Below are 18,825 nucleotides of genomic sequence, written 5' to 3'. Positions count from 1 at the left end.
TCGCATCGCTCGAGCAACTGTATGACTTGTTAAACAATGGTCGTCAGGTTATATTTAAATTATAATAATAGTGCAACCATTGGTGGAAGGGTCAAGTTGGCATGCATGCTTGATCGGCCTAGCCATAGGTCACATTAAACTGGTGTGACCACTCGTGAAGGAGAGGGAGCTATGAAAAAGGGGCGGAAGGATAACAACCCACAGTCGTTGGCTACATCACGTGACTGGAGGATTAGGAACGAGGGTTGGGGCACATGGTGTACCGCTCGCACCCATGGCCTAAGGCCATGTAGTATCGGGGAACCAAGGGCATGAAGCTCGGGAGGGCTTGACCTATGTTTAAAAAAATTAAGTTTTAACAATAAAACCACAACCTTTGCCACCAATTGCAGGTCAAACCCGTGACCTCTGGGATACCAACAGAGTGCCATACCAACACACCACCAAACCATTTTATTGCCAAGTTTGCAGAGCAAACCGATTTGTAGAGTGTTTTTGTAGGCAGTTTGAAGAAGGAGGCCTATCTTGGCCATTTTTCAACCTTTTTGAGCCCAAGAAGAGCCTACACAGGGGTTTTTGGGCATTATGGACGCAATGGAAGTGTTATTTTTGCAAGTTGAGCATTTTATGTTGATGTATTTTAACATTTGAAAATATAATAAAAAGGGCCACCATTGGAAATTGGACCCGAAGACGTAGCCTAGGAGGGGTGAACTTCATCATCAATTTGTTGTGTTTCTATGCTGCTTATCGCCCATTTTAACTGTTAAAAATATGCAAGTTTTACTTTATTTTGTGTGCTTTTGCAATCACTGTCCATAATTTTCCTAAAATACATAAAGTAGCTTGCCAAACATTTTATGTAACCTTCAATTTTAATTTCAAATCAGTTTGGTATCAGAGCATGGTTTTTGTGAAGGTAGGACATAATTTGCAACTGTTTTTTTTGAATGATTACAAGGCCTAAATTGAGAAGAGGAGAAGGAGTACTTGAAGAACCAAACCCTCAAATTGGCTCAAGAAGGCCACAAAATTCACAAGTCATGGCACATGAAGAAGGAAAAGAATTGATGTCTAAGGATGAGAGAGATTTTAAAAAGGATTTCTATGATATGTCTGAGATGGTGAAAGTGTTGTATAATGAGAGAACAACAAGGTTGCAAGAAGAAAGTTCTAATCAACCAAAAGGTAATGGTGGTAATGGGAACAAGCCTCCACCTCCACCTCCACCTCCTCCTTCACCTCCATCTACACCTCCATCCTCACCTCCTTCTTCACCTCCTTCATCTCATAGACCTACTCCTCCTCCATCTCCAAAAGGACATGCTAAGTCTCCTTTGATTAAGCTTGATGTCAATTTTGAATTGCCTATGTACAATGGAGAAGTAAATTTTGAAAATTTGGATAATTGGGTTCATCAAATTGAATTTTATTTTAGGATTCAAAAGATTGATGATGATATCACAAAGATCTAGCTTGCTTCTCTTTGCTTGGAAGGTGCAACTCTCATCTGGTGGGATGCCATAACTCACAAATATTTGAAGAAAAGTGGTAAAATTGTCTCTTTTTGGAATGATTTTATAGCTGCATTAAGAAGGCAATTTTATCCATTAGAGTGTCCAAAGTTATACACAATAATTTAGTAGAAGAGATTTAATGTTAGGTGTTGATTTGACTTCACAAGATACTCTCCTTGAGTATATAGGTGGATTAAATAGTTATTTGAGACATAATATACTTATTTTTTAAGCCCACCAATCTAGATGAAGTATGTGTTCATGCAACTCATTTAGAATCAAGAGGCAAGAATATTCCTCAAAAGATCAACAAGAAACCTTTTAAATATGGAGAAAAAGGAAAAGGGAAGATTAAAGGAAAAGGAAAAAATAATGCCTATCAAGAAAGAGGGAGATAAAATTACCTGTAAACATTGTTCAAAAGATGGCCATGATGAAGACCATTGTTGGAAATTACATCTAGAATTGAGACCAAAGAAGTTCAATAACAAGGGGAAACAAAAGACTGCTGCTACAACTCAACAAGATCTAAGATCTGATTCAGGTGATGAAACCAAAATCATAGCCATGGGAATGAAAGGTATAACTTCTAATGCAAGTACTAGTTCTTCTAGTAAGCCTATTGAATCTCAAAATGATAAAGAAAGAAGTGAGCTTTTCCATATCAGGGTCATTACAAAACATACAAAGGTTGATACATTATTTGATAGTGGATCCCAAGTCAATCTTATCTTTGAAGCAATTGTCAAGAAACTTAATTTAGAAACTACACCTCATACAAAACCTTACCCTTTGGGTTGGGTATGTGATGATGCCAAATTACAAGTGACAAGAAAATGTAAACTCAAATTTTCCATCACTACTAATTTTATAGATGAGGTAGAGCTTGATGTTGTACCACTTGATATTTGCTGGATTATTTTGGGTAGTCCATACTTGTATGACTGAAAAGTCGTATTCTATCGTCATGAGAACAAATATCATAGTTTTAAAGATGGAGTTGAATATATTGTTAGAGCACATCATAAGAACATGAACTTATCTATTGTTAGTGTTGGTCAGAGGAAAAGGCTTATAAATGCTCGTAAGAATTTTGTGTTGTTGATTATTAAAGCTAAAGATACTACTAAATCTAAAGATTTCACAAGATGTGATTCTAAACTCAAGCATGAATTGGTTAAAGTTTTTAACACTTATGACAATAAGTTTCAAGAACCCGAAGGGTTTCCTCTAAAAAGAGGAATTCAACATGAGATTCAATTGCAACAGGATACACCACTTCCAAATATTGGCATGTATAGAATGTTAATTTTAGAGAATGCAGAAATTAAGAAGAAAATTCAAGAGTTGCTTTACAAAGGGGTCATCAACCCTAGTACATATCCTTGTGGGTCTCCTATTGTTTTGGTTCCAAATAAATACGGTACATGGCACATGTGTGTGGATTTACGATCTTTGAACAAAATCGCGGTAAAGAATCACTATCCTCTTCCTCACATTGATGATTTTGTAGGTTAGTTAAAGGAAGTTGTTTATTTTACTAAGTTAGATTTGAGAAGCAGTTATCGTTAGATAAGGATTCCTGAAGATGATATTTGGAAAACTGCTTTCAAGACAAAACAATGTTTGTTTGAATGGTTAGTTATGTCATTTGGGTTTTGAAATGCACCTGCCACATGCATGAGTTATTAATGATGTATTGTGACCATTTCTTGATGATTTTGTCATAGTCTACTTAGATGATATTATGATTTTCAATAAGACTCGTGAAGAGTATGTGAAGCATGTGAAGCAAGTTATAGATGTCTTGAAAAGTTGTATTTGAAGATGTCTAAATGTGAATTTGGGAAACCTCTTTGGTTTATTTGGGTCATATTGTAAGAGGGGGTGAATTTAAGATTGATCCCTCTATAGTTGATGTTATTACGAATTGGCCTAAACCCAACAATGTAACAAAAGTTAGGAACTTTTTGGGAGCAACCCAATATTGGAGAAAATTTATTGTTAACTTCTCATTCATTGCAGCACCATTACATGCTTTGAAAAGTGTGAAGCAAGTCTTTCAGTGGGGATGAAAGTGTATAAATTTGAATAATATAACACTTATTCACAAAGATTATCCTGATTATACACTATTTGCGGAATGCATGCATAATACATAACCTCCTCTACCACTGATCATCAATTTGTGGAATTAAAAAAACAATCGCATGCGCACATTGAAACATCAATCACACATATCAACACAGTATGTAATGGGGAAAGCATACAACTGAAAACCCCCAACTATCTGTATATTATAATGATAGAGAACATGTAACAATACATAGTACAATACTCCTCACAAGTACTCAGTACTATTTCCACATGCTACACACAAACTAGCTCAGATCTGAACAAGTCACGGGTTCAAATCTCCTCCACTGTTTGCCTGCCTCTACTGCGCAATCCAAGTTGAGAATAGATCAGATCCAAGTTAGAATTCCCTTAGCTTGTGTTGCGCAATCCTCATTGGCAATCTCAATCAATGATTGTGAAAATCTCATGCACAGCTATAGTCACAACTGATAGTAGACTCACCCTTTCACCCACCTCTAACACTTGTCTCCACTGAACTGTCCATGCACTGAGTTAACTGATGTATTCTTTAGTTGATTTATGAGTTAATAATTAGTGAATTAATTAATAATTAATTCACATCACTCATCACTAGTGTATTTGGCAGTTAGACTAAATACAATTAGTTCAACTAAGTCAAAACTGAACACAACTCCATCAAATCCTCAATCAACTCCACCAAACTCAATCACTTGAGTTCTAACTAAAGTCCATCATGCAATAGTTCAACTAACCCATAGGAAAAACGTATTTCCTTCTGGCAGTTGCATGTGCCACATCCGTAGCTCGAACTGAAGTGCTGCAAGAGGATAAGGTAATGTTTATAGTCCAAATATTATTAAGAGCTAATAATATTCGACTGTTCTATTTTTTGACTGGCAGTCTAAAAATAGACTCCGCCCATATGTCTAAAAATAGAGGTCCATCTATTTTTACCAACATGACCAATCATCCATAAATAGCATCCTGCAACTCATAGACCATGATCCATATGTCTAAAAATAGACTTTGCGCCAAAAATAGCCTGCGGGCCCACTTAGTGAAGGCGACTTCTTTTCACTAAGCTCCATCATCTTGTTGCATTTTCAACAGAAATCAACAAAAAGCCTTCGACAATTTGAAAGATAAAATCACTACAACACTAGTTCTAGCACTTCCAGATATTAAGCAACCATTTGAAATTCAAACCAATGCAAGTGAATATGCTATGGAGGAAATTTTGATGTAGCATGGTAAGATAATATGTTATTATTCTGAAACCTTTACCAATGCAATAATTAACTATCCAATGTATGATAAAGAGTTGTATGCTTTGGTACAAATCATGAATAAAGGGAAGAATTATTTGATGGATAAAGAAACGATTATTCATATTGACCATCAACCTTTGTAGTATTTACAATAAAAAACCAAGCTAAAACAAGCTAGACATATCAAATGGATGGAATTTCTACAACAATTCCATTTGGTAATAAGGTATAAGAAAGGTATATACAACAAAGTTGCAGATATGTTATCAAGGACTATTTTTAATGCATATGTTATTCTTAAGCATAACTCAATCGTGCATGAAAGTTTTATTGAACAATATGCTCAAGATGAAGATTTCAAAGATGTTAATGCAACTTTGAGTCAAGGCAATCATGTTGAAGAGTTGGATTATCATGTTCATAACAAGTTGTTATATCACCTTGGAAAGTTATGTGTTCCACAGGGTGAAAGAGTCAAGGTCATAAGGGAAGCCCACACTTCTCTTGTTGCTGGTAACTTTGGTGTAGACAAAGCAATTGCCCAATTACAAAGGTGTTGTTATTGCCCTCACATGAATGAAACTATGTCAAGATATGTAAAAGGATGTTCTATGTGTGCTACTAGCAAGCCAAGAAATATGAAGTTGGTTTTGTACACTCCACTTCCTATCCCTTCTCGTCCTTGGGAAAGTATTTCTATGGATTTTGTAGGGGGGCTACTAATGTCTAGGAAAGGCCATGATTATTTATATGTTGTAGTGGATCGTTTCAGAAAAGTGTGTGTGTTAATGCCATGTAAGAAACAAGTTACAACATAACAGATCATAAATATGTTCTTCCAAAATGTATGGGTTCATTTTGGGTTACCTACTTCGATTATTTCTAATCGAGATTCTCAATTTATGGAGGAGTTTTGGTCAAGTTTATGGGAACTCATGGACACAAAGTTGAAGAAGAGCACATCATTTCATCCACAAACTGGCGCACATACATAAGTAGTGAATAGAAGAATAGTTCATCTCCTTTGAGGATATTGTGTTAAGCATCCTAAATTTTTTTATGAACATTTGCATTACATCCAACATGCCTACAATCGTGCCAAACATTCATTTACACAAGTATCTCCATTTGAAGCTTGTTGGGGTTATTTGCTAAAGTCTTGTTTGGATTTCATATTTGGTAAAGATATTGCAGTAGATGGACATAGTGACATGGACAAAACTAAGCATCCCATTGAACAAATTCATCTACTGCATCAAAGGGTACAAGAACAATTGGAGAAAAGCCAAGCCAAGTACAAAGAAAGACATGATAAGCATCGGGTTGATCATGATTTCCAAGTGGGAGATAAAGTTTGGTTGTACATTAGAAAGGAAATACTACAAGGTGGGGGTAAAAATCTCAAGCCAACCATAAATGGTCCTTTTAAAATATTGGAGAAGATTTGTAACAACACTTTTCGATTAGATTTTCCACCTTACATGCAAATTTATTCTGTTGTGAATGCGAAAAACTTGAGATTGTATGAGCCTCCTATCAAGAAGAGAATGTTTAGATTCCATCTATAGAAATTTTTTCTCCTGAATATTTAAACGAGTTGCAGGAAGACTCAATTCTTGACAGTAGGATAAGGACTTCATGCAGAGGTAATGTGGAGTATCTTTGAGTGGGTTTCAAAGGTACCAATCCAAGTAAAGCAAAGTGGATAGAGATAGGGAATGTGAGGGAGTTGTACCCTTACTTATTTACTAAGTAAGACTTTTGGTGGTCCAAAAGCTTTTAGTGGGGAGGAATGATCCAGGGGATAAAAAATTATGCTCAAAAATGGAAGTGCTCAAAATATCTCGAAACTGGTGCCAAATCGTAGATCTTGTCGTTCTTATTCCAATGATGCTTGAATCACCTCAATCCAGCATCATATGAGGAAGTTATCATGTTATGAAGTTTTTGGTAAATAACTAAAAATTCAACTTGCAGGGTTGACTGAGAAGTGTACGGATGCCACGTGGAAGTCCATACAATGATGTCATGCTGACATCATCAGTTGAACGGGAAATATGGGAGCAAATCATAATTTGACATGTGGACCAGCCTGGTGATGACATTTGGTGCACTTTTATTGGTTGAAGGTATTTAGGAATGGACCAATCACAGAGTGACACATGGCCTAATCCTAGGGCACCATGTGGCACTTTGAATGACACAAAAAAATTGTTCAATGGACCGAAAAACTCCACAGGATTCGAACTCCAGACCTCATGCCTATCACCGTCGCACCATTCGGCCAACCGTATGACTTGTTAAACAATGGTTGATGGGTTATATTTAAATTATAACGATGGAATCGTTGTGGGAAGCGTTGGGTCGGTCGGGCGCGACAGGTCACATTGAATTGGCGTGACCACCTTCGAAGGAGAGGGAGATATGACGGAAGGGGCAGAAGGATAACGACCCATGGTCATTGGCTACAACACGTGGCCGACAAAGTAGGACCAGGGGTCAGGTCATGTGGTGTACCGCCCACGCCCATGGCCTAAGGCCATGTGGTATTTGGGAACCAAGGGCGTGGAGCTCGGGAGGGTTCGAACCACCTTTTAAAAAAAATTATAACAATAAAACCACAACCTCTGCCACCAACTGCAGGTTGAACCTGTGACCTCCAGGATACCAACAAATCGCCAAGCCATTTTGTTGCCAAGTTTGCAGAGCGAACCAATTTGTAGAGTGTTTTTGCAAGCAATTTGAAGGAGGTCTATCTTGGCCCTTTTATAGCCTTTTTGAGCCCAAGAAGAGCCTACATAGGGGTTTTTGGACATTTTGGATGCAATGACAATGTAATTTTTGCAAGTTGAGAATTGTATCTTGATATATTTGAACATTTGAGCATATAATAAAAAGGGACACCTTTGGAAGCTAGACCCAGAGACGTAGCCCAGGAGGGGTGAAATCCATCATCAATTTGTTATGTTTTGATGCTACTTATTGTCCATTTTAATTATTAAAAATCTGCAAAATTTACTTTAGTTTGTGTGCTTTTGCAATCACAATCCATTGCCTAAAAAACATAAACTAGCTTGCAAAACATTTTATGAAACCTTCAATTTTAATTTCAGATCATAATATCCCCCAAGCAATCAACCATAGGAAGGTCATGATTTTGGGCCAACCACAATCCTTCCATAGGTGGTTCCACAGTTTTAGATTTCTCTTGCAAGTGAAAGTCTGCTAACATGGATAGGCTTCTTTTAATGTGAATACACCTGATTATTGTCTCCCCCATATTAGTATATCCTACTTATCTGATATGCGAATTAGTCTATTCTGTAGTGTTAGATGGTAGTCGTTCAATTGGTGCCTATCCCTAAATTGTTCCCTTGAGAGGTCCCAATCTCTTTGTGTTTTCCATTGACGCCAACACTGATCATTCCCCGTTTCTTTCCAAAAGTTTGCTACCTTGTGAGCTCGATTCACTTACATGATTGGATATTATTTCTAGGATTCCTCCAATAATGCAATCGTTTTCCTTTTTCCTATTTCGTAGAATGCATATAGTTTGACAATTTCCTTTGTCTGAAAATCCCAATTCTAGACCCCCGAACCTTTGATTTCTCCTTCAAAACACAATTGCTCAACTTGAGTGCTCAAATATAGATATTTGCGGGACCATATTTGTTTCCAGATTTAAGAACCACCCTAAACCCAAAGCCACAAAAGCTTCATGGCATACTCTTTATTAATTAAAATGGGATTGCGCGGGCCTAATCCTCCCTGCTTCTTTGGGTTTGACAACTTATTCCACCCCACCAAAGCCTACTTGCACTTGTTGGTTAATCCTCTCCATAGGAAGTTAGTCCATATTGATTTTAGTTGGTTAGATACCGTAACTAGAATTGGCATTACTAAAAGATGATAATTGGATAAGGCTTGCAGTACTGCTTTTGTCAAAACCAAACGACTTGGGAAGTTTAGTGCCCTAAAAGCCAGATTGTTAACTTTACGACGAGTTCTTTCTATAAGTTCTTCCCATGTGGAGAGTCTATTATAATATAATACAAGTGGTACTCCTAAATATTTAGAGGTCAGGTCACCTCTACTTTAGCCTATCATTTTACTTAGTCTGAGTTGAACCATCTCTAGACAGTTAAAGAAGAAAATGCGCATTTTATCAGTGTTCACTTCCATACTTGATGCTTCCATGAAGATTTGCAAAAGTCTACGTATTCTTTTAAGCTCTTTAGAGGTTGGTAGACCAAATAATATTATGTCATCAACAAACTGTTGATGGGAGATTGGAAGATCCACACCATATAAGCAAAGTCGATAGATGAATCTCAACTCACTATCTTTCTGAAACAATCGACCTAGTCCCTCCATTGCTAGAATGAAGAGAAATGGTGACAAGGGATCCCCTTGCCTCAAACCCATTTTGAATGAAATGTTTGCGAGGGGGATCCATTAATCAATATGGAGAAAGAGACTGATGAAATAAGAGAGAAGACCCAAGCTATCCATTGTTGTGAAAATCCAAAGGCCCTTAGAATTTGGACCAAGTATATCCAACTTATTCGATCATAAGCTTTGGGTAAATCCAGCTTTATGAACATACCTGGTCGTTTGGATGTCTCAAAGTATATATTTCTCCTCATCGATGGGTGGAAATCGATCATAATTAAGTGTATCTCGAAATCGATCATCGCATTTGTAATTTTTTATTGTTCAAAATCTTTGATCCATGGAATGGCTCCATTTCTTATAAAGAGCCATAAGTGGCAATAATATGCATATAGGGTGTGGTTCTTTTAATGCGATGGTGGTCCTTTGTAAGATTAGATTAAATCTAATGTAAGGTTTGTTATATTTCATCGGTAAATGAAAATTTAAAGATATATATATATATATATATATATATATATATAAAATTTAAGGCGTGAAAGTTGAATTTTTAATATCATGCTTCCAAGGAAAAAAATTAGTTGGAGAGGTGGTAGCGAAAATATTGGGTTTAAAAGTTTTCACCCTTTTGCCTATGATACTTTAGCCACTATGTTTGATGAATTCCCTCTGGATGTGCGGAAGGAGATTTTGGTGCTACAAAATGTAGAGGTAGGGGATCACCCTTACTACTCTGATTCAAAATTGGTGAGGGATGATGCAAAATGGGTTCCTGCTCCTGGTAGATTCAGGAAGACGAGAATTCATTTTATGAGTTGTTGGGCTTTGAATCAACAATTTTTGACTCTGTTGTGTCTCATCTTTAAGGATAAACAAGTGGAAAACTATAATGTTTTCTCCTCGTTAGAAGATGTCAAATGTATGTTGTGCAACCTGAGATTTTGTTTGGATAATGTAGACTCTCATTTGGCGAAGGTGGACAATTTCTTGGTGAGTGATCCTACTTCTGGGGATCTTATTGACCCTCCAACTGATAATGTTCAGATCCCTACTTTGATTTCTTCAAATAATAACTAGTTGGATACCTTCAGGTATTTTTGCCTTTCATTTTTGTTCACTCGGGCCGAGCTTTAGGGGATATTTGGCCTCTCTCTTCTTTTGTAGGCCCAAAGGGTTCTTCTGGGCATGTATGGTAGCACTCTTATGTGTCAGGCTTTGTGGGTTGTGGTATTTGCTCGCTCTCTTCTTTTGCAGGCTCAATGGGTTCTTTTGGGTATGTATGGTTACACTATCCTTTGGAAGGCTTTGCAGGCTGTGGAGATGAGGTGTTTTTGGTGTTAGCTCTGCGAGTTGTGGAGATGCAAACGTTATAGACACTCTGTTTTTTTTTGGTTCACTGCTGACTATAAGGTGCTTGTTGTATCCTTGAAATGTTAGCAATTGATACAAAGGATGTTTTTGGGATATTGTTGCATGGTTTTACGATACAAATTGTTGGTTATTGGCGTAATTGTGGATTGCAAATGGTCTGCTCTGTTACTGGGGATATTACTTGGAGCAAACTCTGATTTCTTATTTTTTTTTCCACCCGAATCATGCATGGTGACATATCTTCTGTTGTGTAACTTTGAAATGGTCTTTGGTGCCTGAACGTTTGGTGTCTATGGTCCAGTGTTAGATGTTTATGGTTTTAATTCTGTTAGGTAGTTAGTTAACCTTGAAGTATATGGATTTTGGGACAATGTTTGATACAATTGTTTATCAACTTGTTAAAAAAACAATGAAATGATGGACATTATAAAAACAATATGTAAATTTCAATTTTTGACAATATGAAAAAAAAAATTGAATATATATATATATTCAATTTTATTATAAAAAATATTTTTATTTAAATTCATTTTATTTAATATATTTTTATTAAAATAAAATTATATATTTATTAAAAATTAATAATTTTTTATAAAACTTATTTAATTTTACAACTCAAAAATTTATTAACTTTTAAATGCAGGTCAAATAATACCACAATGCAACCATTTATTAGCTTTTGAATACAGGTCACATAATACACAATACAACAATTTATTAACTTTTAAATGCAGGTCACATAATACCACAATGCAACAAGTTAATTTTTACCGCAAAAGAATTTGAATTTATTAACTTTTCAATCCATGTCACATAATGCCACAATGCAACAAGTTATTTTTTACCACCAAAGAATTTGTTCATTCATGAAGAAATTTTTACCACCAAAGAATTTGTTCATTCAAGAAGAAATAATGATTCCTTTATGAACCCACTTGATTTTAAATTTCAAAAGTCTGCCTTACTTTTAAATGCATGTCACATAATATCACCATGCATTAAGCTGGCTTTCCACCATGAAAGGAATATGATAATTAGTGTAGTGAGTTAATCCTATATATTTTAATGTTGGGATTGAATGATGGAAGTTAAAATGCGTTCAAAAAGTTGAGTTTGTAGTCTCAAAGTAATATGGCGATTATAACTTTGATGTTGATATTGAATAATAAAACTTAAAAGGTAAGTGAAAGCATATAAATTTATTAAATTTGCGTGGCAGTATTTATTAATATGTTTTTATGTTTTTGTTTATTTAGTTAAAAGAATATATTAATTTTGTATTTTATATGAATTAATATAAATGGTTCTAAGCAGTAAATTTAATAGGAATAAAATTGTTTTTTTTATTTTTTATTTTGATTTTTATTTTTTTTTTTAAATTATTAATTTTAAATTTATTGGAGAAAAAATTATTATAATTTTATAAAAGTAATTTTTTTCTTTTTTTTAGTTAAGACTAACCTAAGTACCTAGGGAGGATTTGAACCGATGACCTATTGCAAGGAGTGCTTTAACCTAAGTACCCAGGGAGGATTTGAACCGATGACCTATTGCAAGGAGTGCTTTAATAGCGCACCCATTCACCGTCAATCCAAAATCCCATGGACCAAAGTAAAATTTTTAATCAATATTATTGATTTTAAAATTTATTGATTTTTTTTTGAATTTCATCATAATTTTATTAAAATACCTTGATAAATATTATGAATTTTTATATTTATTTTATATATATATATATATATATATATATATATATATATATTATTATAGTTTTATTAATATAAAAGATGTTTACAGATATTATTGATTTTTAAATTTATTAAAAAAACCAGACTTGAAAAATTTATCACTATTTTATTAAAGTCAAAACCTTCATAAATATTATTGACTCTTATAATCTCAAACAATATTTTGATATTTTAAAAAATATTCAAATCAATGAATTTTTTTTATAAAGATATTAATAATTTTATTTTGTAAAAAAATTGATTATAATCGAAAAAGCTTAATTTTTAAATTTATACTATTAAAATTTTAATAAGAATTTATAATTTTTTTTTTTTTTAATTCAAAATTTTATAATTATTCTATCTTTTTGGAGTAAACAATTTTTTTTGGTTTAAAATAAGTTTTTGACTATTGATTTTTTAAAAAAAAAAAGTTTTTGACTGTTGATTCAGTTTTAAGAGACCAAAAAATCTTAATACTAAGATTGTGGATACTTCACCCCTCGCTGAAATTATATTAAAAAAAAACTCATATAACAAGTAAACTAAAACAAATTTATTTTCCCATCCATAAAATTTCATCAAAAATATTTTAACTCACTGTATCATCAAATTTCATCTCAGTGAATTTATCTTCAATTCACTGTATCATCAAATTTCATCTCAATGAATTTATCTTCGATTCAAATATAAGAAAAACTCTGTATTCATAAATCTTATTCATTTAAATATTAAAAAAAAAACTCTGTATTCATAAACATTTTGACTTTCTCTATCAAATTCCCATTTTAAAATCCAAATACTGATAAAAGCTATGTGTTCATAAAAATTCATTCATAAACTTTTTGACTTTTCTATTAAAAAAAAAATTCCCAGAATCCCCATAAACTTACCACAAATTAAAAAGCAACTTCAAATAATTCTGTTGATGTGATTGTAGAACTATCACCAGATTTCATCCAATTTAATTTATCTTCGATTTAAATATGGACAAAACGCTGTATTCATAAACATTTTGACTTTCTCTATCAAATTCCCATTTTAAAATTTAAAATCCAAATACTGATAAAGGCTCTGTGTTCATAAAAATTCATTCATAAACAATTTGACTTTCTATAAACTTACCACAAAATTGAAGAGCAACTTCATGTAATTCTGTTGATGTGATTGAAGAACTAAAAAGCTTTGTGTACGACTTGTACCAGTCACGGTCATACTGCCTCACTTGAACCCAACGCTTACGCGCATCCAGATTGAACATGGCATTCCTTGCTGCGAAATAAACGGGCCCGTTGTGATATATATCCACACTATTTAACTACATGTTGACTGCTCAGAAAATTTCGAGGAATCCCCACCCCCGACACTTTGGACTTTAACTTTAGAAAAACTTAAATTATTGCATGGCGATGGAAACGACGAGTACTGTGAGTGTGTGGTCACTCTCTTTTTTGTCTGGTACCCGCCATTTCAGAAATGCCTGACAAATTAATTTAAAAACATCAAGTCATGATATGGCCTCGCCTCCGAGCACAAGGACGCCATTGCTTTCTCGCCATGGAGACCACAGGTGTCCAGGCTCACATGATCCCCATACCAACAAGATACAACCATATAGAATTAATAATACTCCGGGCCTCTGGACTTGCACGTTTGTCGCACCTTGGAAGGCGTAGCAGGAGCTCATACTATCATTACAGTTTGACTGCACGCAAATATCTGTAAGCCATACCATAACAAAATACTTACAGCAACCATGGGTGTTCACAGTATAAGATATGGTAGATAGGATAAGATTATGGGGCTCATGGGTTCATGTATTTTTTCGTGCATTGGTGTAGCTTTTTCATTGTTTTGAGCGCATGACCGTTGATGGCATTGTATTATGTTGCAGTACTCGATGACAGTGGAGCTGACCATGATGATGGCTAATTAGGAAGAGGAGAATCTCGTGAACAGAGAAGTAATGTGAGGTGAGGAATGTGGGTAGCGTGTGTTTGTATACTCAATTAGTTGTCCGCGTTGGATATGATGATTACTTGGGGGTGGTTTTGTTGCTATGAGAATGGGAACAGGGCGCAGAAAATCTAAGGAAGAAGAGGATTCATCTGAGGATTCTGAGAGGAGCTTCAGGTTGCAGGCACCTTTCGGGACAATGGAGGAATCAGGGGGAGAACGAGAACTGGTCTCAATACCGCCCACGCCCATGGGAGCCACTCCCCCTTTCACCCCTGGTGCTCATTCTCCCCACCACCAGATTTCTACCAATTCTCATTCTCATGCTGTTACCCCTGGGCAGAGATCCCCCAGACCTTCCCAGACACCTGCCAGCACTCGCCCTCCTTCGTCCTTGGTGTCCCCTTCCATGCCCAGGTCCCCTCTGCTCAAGACTCCCAGGACTCCAAGGACACCATGGACTCCTTCCCTTATCTCTCCGAGGTTTCTGAGCCCCATTGGGACTCCCATGAAAAGGGTTTTGACCAATATGAAGACCTATCTGGAGGAGGTTGGGCACCTCACCAAGCTCAATCCTCAGGATGCGTGGCTCCCCATCACAGAGTCCAGGAATGGGAATGCTTACTATGCAGCGTTTCATAATCTCAATGCAGGGATTGGGTTTCAGGCCTTGATTCTGCCAGTGGATTTTACGTTCTTGGGATGGTATGCAGGATGTTCTTGATTTCGCTGTTTTTGCTTTCATGTTTTCATGGGTTTTTTTTACAAAATTGATTTTTAGATCCATCAAAATGTGATTTTATGTCAGATCACATGGATGTATTTTGTACAATAATTTGAAGTGATTTTAGATTCATCTTGACCCTGATCTGTTATACTTAAAAAATGATCAAATTCCTCAGGTTAGCAATCTCAAAGTTTTCACACCCACTTGGTGTGATTAAATCATATTGATACTGCTATATCTACCTAGGCTGTAGAATGTGTCTCAGTCCAATGGAATGCAATGGATAAAAACGTGGGTTGCCTCTGTAGAATGTGTCTCAGTCCAATGGAGTGCAATGGATAAAAATTTGGGTTTCTGTGGGTGTGTTTCTTCTGCAACCTTGTTTTCATTTGTATTTTCTTTTTTCTTTGATATTTGTACTGTGACTTTCTTTGATATTTGTATTATGACTTCTGAGTTTTATTAGTTTTACATTTAAATATATCCATCTTAAATAAATAACACCTTGTTTTCATTTGCATTTTATTTTTTCTTTGATATTTGTACTGTGACTTTCTTTGATATTTGTATTATGACTTCTGAGTTTTATTAGTTTTACATTTAAATATATCCATCTTAAATCAATAACTCCAGATCTGTTCAAATAAAAATTGAATTCCTAAAAATAACAATTTTTATGTTTTGAATTCCTAGAAGTTACAATTTTTATGTTTTTGCACGCACTTGATGAAGTTGAATAGTCCTTTAAGCTGTTGGGATATTACTACCTCTTCCTTGGCTTTAGAATGTGCCTTTCAGAGCTATGAATATAGGAGTGTGCTGCTGTGGGTTTATTCCTTCTGCAACTTTGTTGTGATTTGTACTTTCTTGTCCGTGAATATGAACAGGAGCTGGGGAATAATTTGTCTGACCATAGCATACCTGTGGCAACTCTACACTCTGTGGGTTCTTATCATGCTTCATGAAGCTGTGCCCGGGAAACGCTACAACAGATATGTGGAGCTTGCGCAAGCTGCATTTGGTAACAATAACATATACTTTTTACAACTACAATCTTGATATCCAGGCTGCTTTATTACTAAGCTTAAGCTACATGCCTGATTCTGGTTGGATATCAATCTGTGGATTGCTATCTCGAATGCTGAGTCCATACAATCTTCAGTTTTAGGTCTAGACATCCGAGTTTTAGATATACTTGTTGTAGATCTAATGGGTACAAGTGTATATTAATGCTGGACATAATAATCCTAGATGGAAGGAATGTATGAATGCCGATCTGTCTTTAAACATTGCAGGGGAGAGGCTTGGTGTATGGTTGACTCTGTTTCCAACTGTTTATCTATCAGCCGGGACGGCAACTGCCCTGATACTGATCGGTGGAGAGACAATGAAGCTGTTTTTCCAAATTGTTTGTGGCCCAACTTGTGGATCCAACCCACTTACTACAGTGGAATGGTATTTGGTTTTCGTGTCCCTTTGCATTGTTCTGTCTCAGCTACCTAATCTTAACTCCATAGCAGGACTCTCTCTTATAGGTGCTATAACTGCAATTACCTACTGCACTATGGTCTGGGGTTTGTCCATAAGCAGACCTAGACCCTTGGGGATATCTTATGAAAACCTAAAGTCCAAAACAGACACTGCAACAGCATTCTCAGTCTTGAATTCATTGGGAATTATTGCTTTTGCCTTCAGGGGTCACAATCTTGCTCTGGAAATACAGGTACTGTACTTTTGTAGCAGCATAGACTTGTGTTTCCTTATGATCGCTTATCTTTGTCTACATTGTGTAGAGAAGGTTACATGTTGATAGCTTACCTTATCGATGGATCTTTCTTTCCCGTGAGATTGACTAGGAAGCTGTATCTGAAATGCAGGCTACTATGCCATCTAGTCTCAAGCATCCTGCCTCTGTACCAATGTGGAGGGGAGCAAAGGTTGCTTATTCACTTGTGGCCATGTGCGTATTCCCCATTGCAATTGGAGGTTACTGGGCTTATGGAGATTTTGTAAGTATCAACCACTTGCCTTCTCAAACTCGTATTTGAGTAAAATCTTAGATGCTCCGACTTTCTATATCTTATTGATCTATTATATCGCAGTAAATCTCATGCTGCTAATTTATTTCTTCATGGTTTGTTATGCCAAGTTGCCAACATATATTTTCCTTCGGTGCCTTGGGAACCTGCATCATTCAAATTGTGTTGTTAATTAGTTGGCCTCATTATATTTTCATTCATATCTCTGTGCATATCAATTGTTATAAAGAACAGAGTCTTTTACCATTATGGAGTATCATGAACTTACTTTAACTGGTATCATTTTGGAATTTTACATTTGTTACTTAATGGATCTTCTATAGCCATATTCAACTTGTATGTAGTTTCACTTCTTGTGACATGAACAATAAAAAAGACAACCACGTTCAAAAAACCATGTTTGAAGTTGTTTCCTTGGTAGTTGAGGAATCTGGTTCTCTTAACCTAGGTGCAGTTTAGGTTGAGGGCTTATATGATATTGTGGTCAGTAGTGGATGAATACACCTGCTTTATCACACCAGACACATAAGATTACTCTTATCTCACTCCATTCTTTGTGCAGATCCTCTGCTATTACTGTCATAGGCCTTTCTCTGTCATGTGAAAAAGTATTCATTTTACTGTAGGAGTGTACTAAAGAATTGTATCCCAATGCCTCCCTTATTTTGGCTGTAATGTAGTCTTAACTTTTATCACTGGTTAGGCTGTTCTAATATTTATGAGTTTTCCATTTAACTTAGACCATCAAACGTAGGATTCATCTTTGGAACCACATGCTAACCTCATTCTCTGACTCTTGTTGCAGATGCCAGCAGGAGGAATTTTGAATGCTTTGTATGCCTTCCACAACCAGGATATTGCAAGGGGTCTTTTAGCAACAACTTTCCTTCTGGTCGTCTTCAATTGTCTTAGCAGCTTTCAAATTTATTCCATGCCAGTCTTTGACAGCTTTGAAGCAGGTTACACCAGTCGGACCAATAAGCCATGCCCTCCATGGGTTCGTGCTGGATTTCGTGTGTTTTATGGCTTCATTTCTTTCTTCATTGGGGTTGCACTTCCCTTTCTGTCCAGCCTTGCAGGTCTGTTAGGAGGTTTGACTCTGCCAGTGACTTTTGCATACCCTTGTTTTATGTGGGTTTGTATCAAGAAACCTAAAAAATATAGCTCAGGCTGGTACTTGAACTGGGGTCTTGGTATACTTGGGATTCTTTTCAGTCTGGCATTCTCAATTGGTGGAGTATGGAGCATGGTTGACAGTGGTTTAAAGCTCAAGTTTTTCAAGCCAACTTAGAATTCTCTGAAACAGCTGAATCTAAATCAGTACTTGATATATTTGTTGTTCTCTTTTGTGGTCCTTAAAAGTATAAAATAGACAGCTCAAGCATATCCCACAACACTTTTCATGTTAGGCTCATTTGGTGATCATAGGATTTTGATGTATATATATTCATTGTTAGATCTCAGATAATCATAGCAAATATGGGTAAGCAAATAAGTGCTCTTCAAGATTTGTGGGCTAGTTGGCTGAATAATTATAGGTGTAATGTGTATCTTTTAAAGAAATCTACAGATTTATCTCCTACAAGCATGCATTTTCTACTAGCGCAATGCTGCGTAGTTTTGACAGATTTTTCAGATTCTTCATGACAGTTTCCAATGTATATATGGGGAAGAAAAATGTTCAGAATTTTTATTTTTATTTTAACTACTTGTAATTTTGGGTTGAAG

General features: G+C 35.8%; 1 protein-coding gene across 3 annotated transcripts; it reads left to right on the top strand.

The window, feature by feature from the left end:
- The first annotated feature begins 13,857 nt into the window (after nt 1-13,857).
- Nucleotides 13,858-18,607, top strand: LOC149144911 (Transmembrane amino acid transporter family protein). Of its 3 annotated transcripts, XM_089446832.1 has the most exons (7): nt 13,858-14,096; nt 14,270-14,348; nt 14,451-15,036; nt 15,946-16,079; nt 16,354-16,781; nt 16,936-17,067; nt 17,903-18,607. In XM_089446832.1, exons 3-7 carry the CDS (start codon nt 14,531-14,533, stop codon nt 18,386-18,388), a joined length of 1,686 nt encoding a protein of 561 aa, XP_089302958.1. In that variant the 5' UTR covers nt 13,858-14,096; nt 14,270-14,348; nt 14,451-14,530; the 3' UTR covers nt 18,389-18,607. The 3 variants fall into 3 exon arrangements, with proteins under 3 accessions (XP_089302958.1, XP_089302957.1, XP_089302959.1); XM_089446831.1 differs by having other exon boundaries at nt 13,860-14,096; nt 14,270-15,036; XM_089446833.1 differs by lacking the exon at nt 13,858-14,096 and having other exon boundaries at nt 14,111-14,348.
- Nucleotides 18,608-18,825: the final 218 nt, after the last annotated feature.

Source organism: Pinus tabuliformis, chromosome X (genome assembly GCF_031772625.1).
Source record: "Pinus tabuliformis cultivar Carrire ecotype Pingquan chromosome X, CPIR1, whole genome shotgun sequence".
Classification (NCBI taxonomy): Eukaryota; Viridiplantae; Streptophyta; class Pinopsida; order Pinales; family Pinaceae; genus Pinus; species Pinus tabuliformis.
Note: the sequence above shows the minus strand (reverse complement) of the source record. Positions and strands in the feature narration are given on the sequence as shown.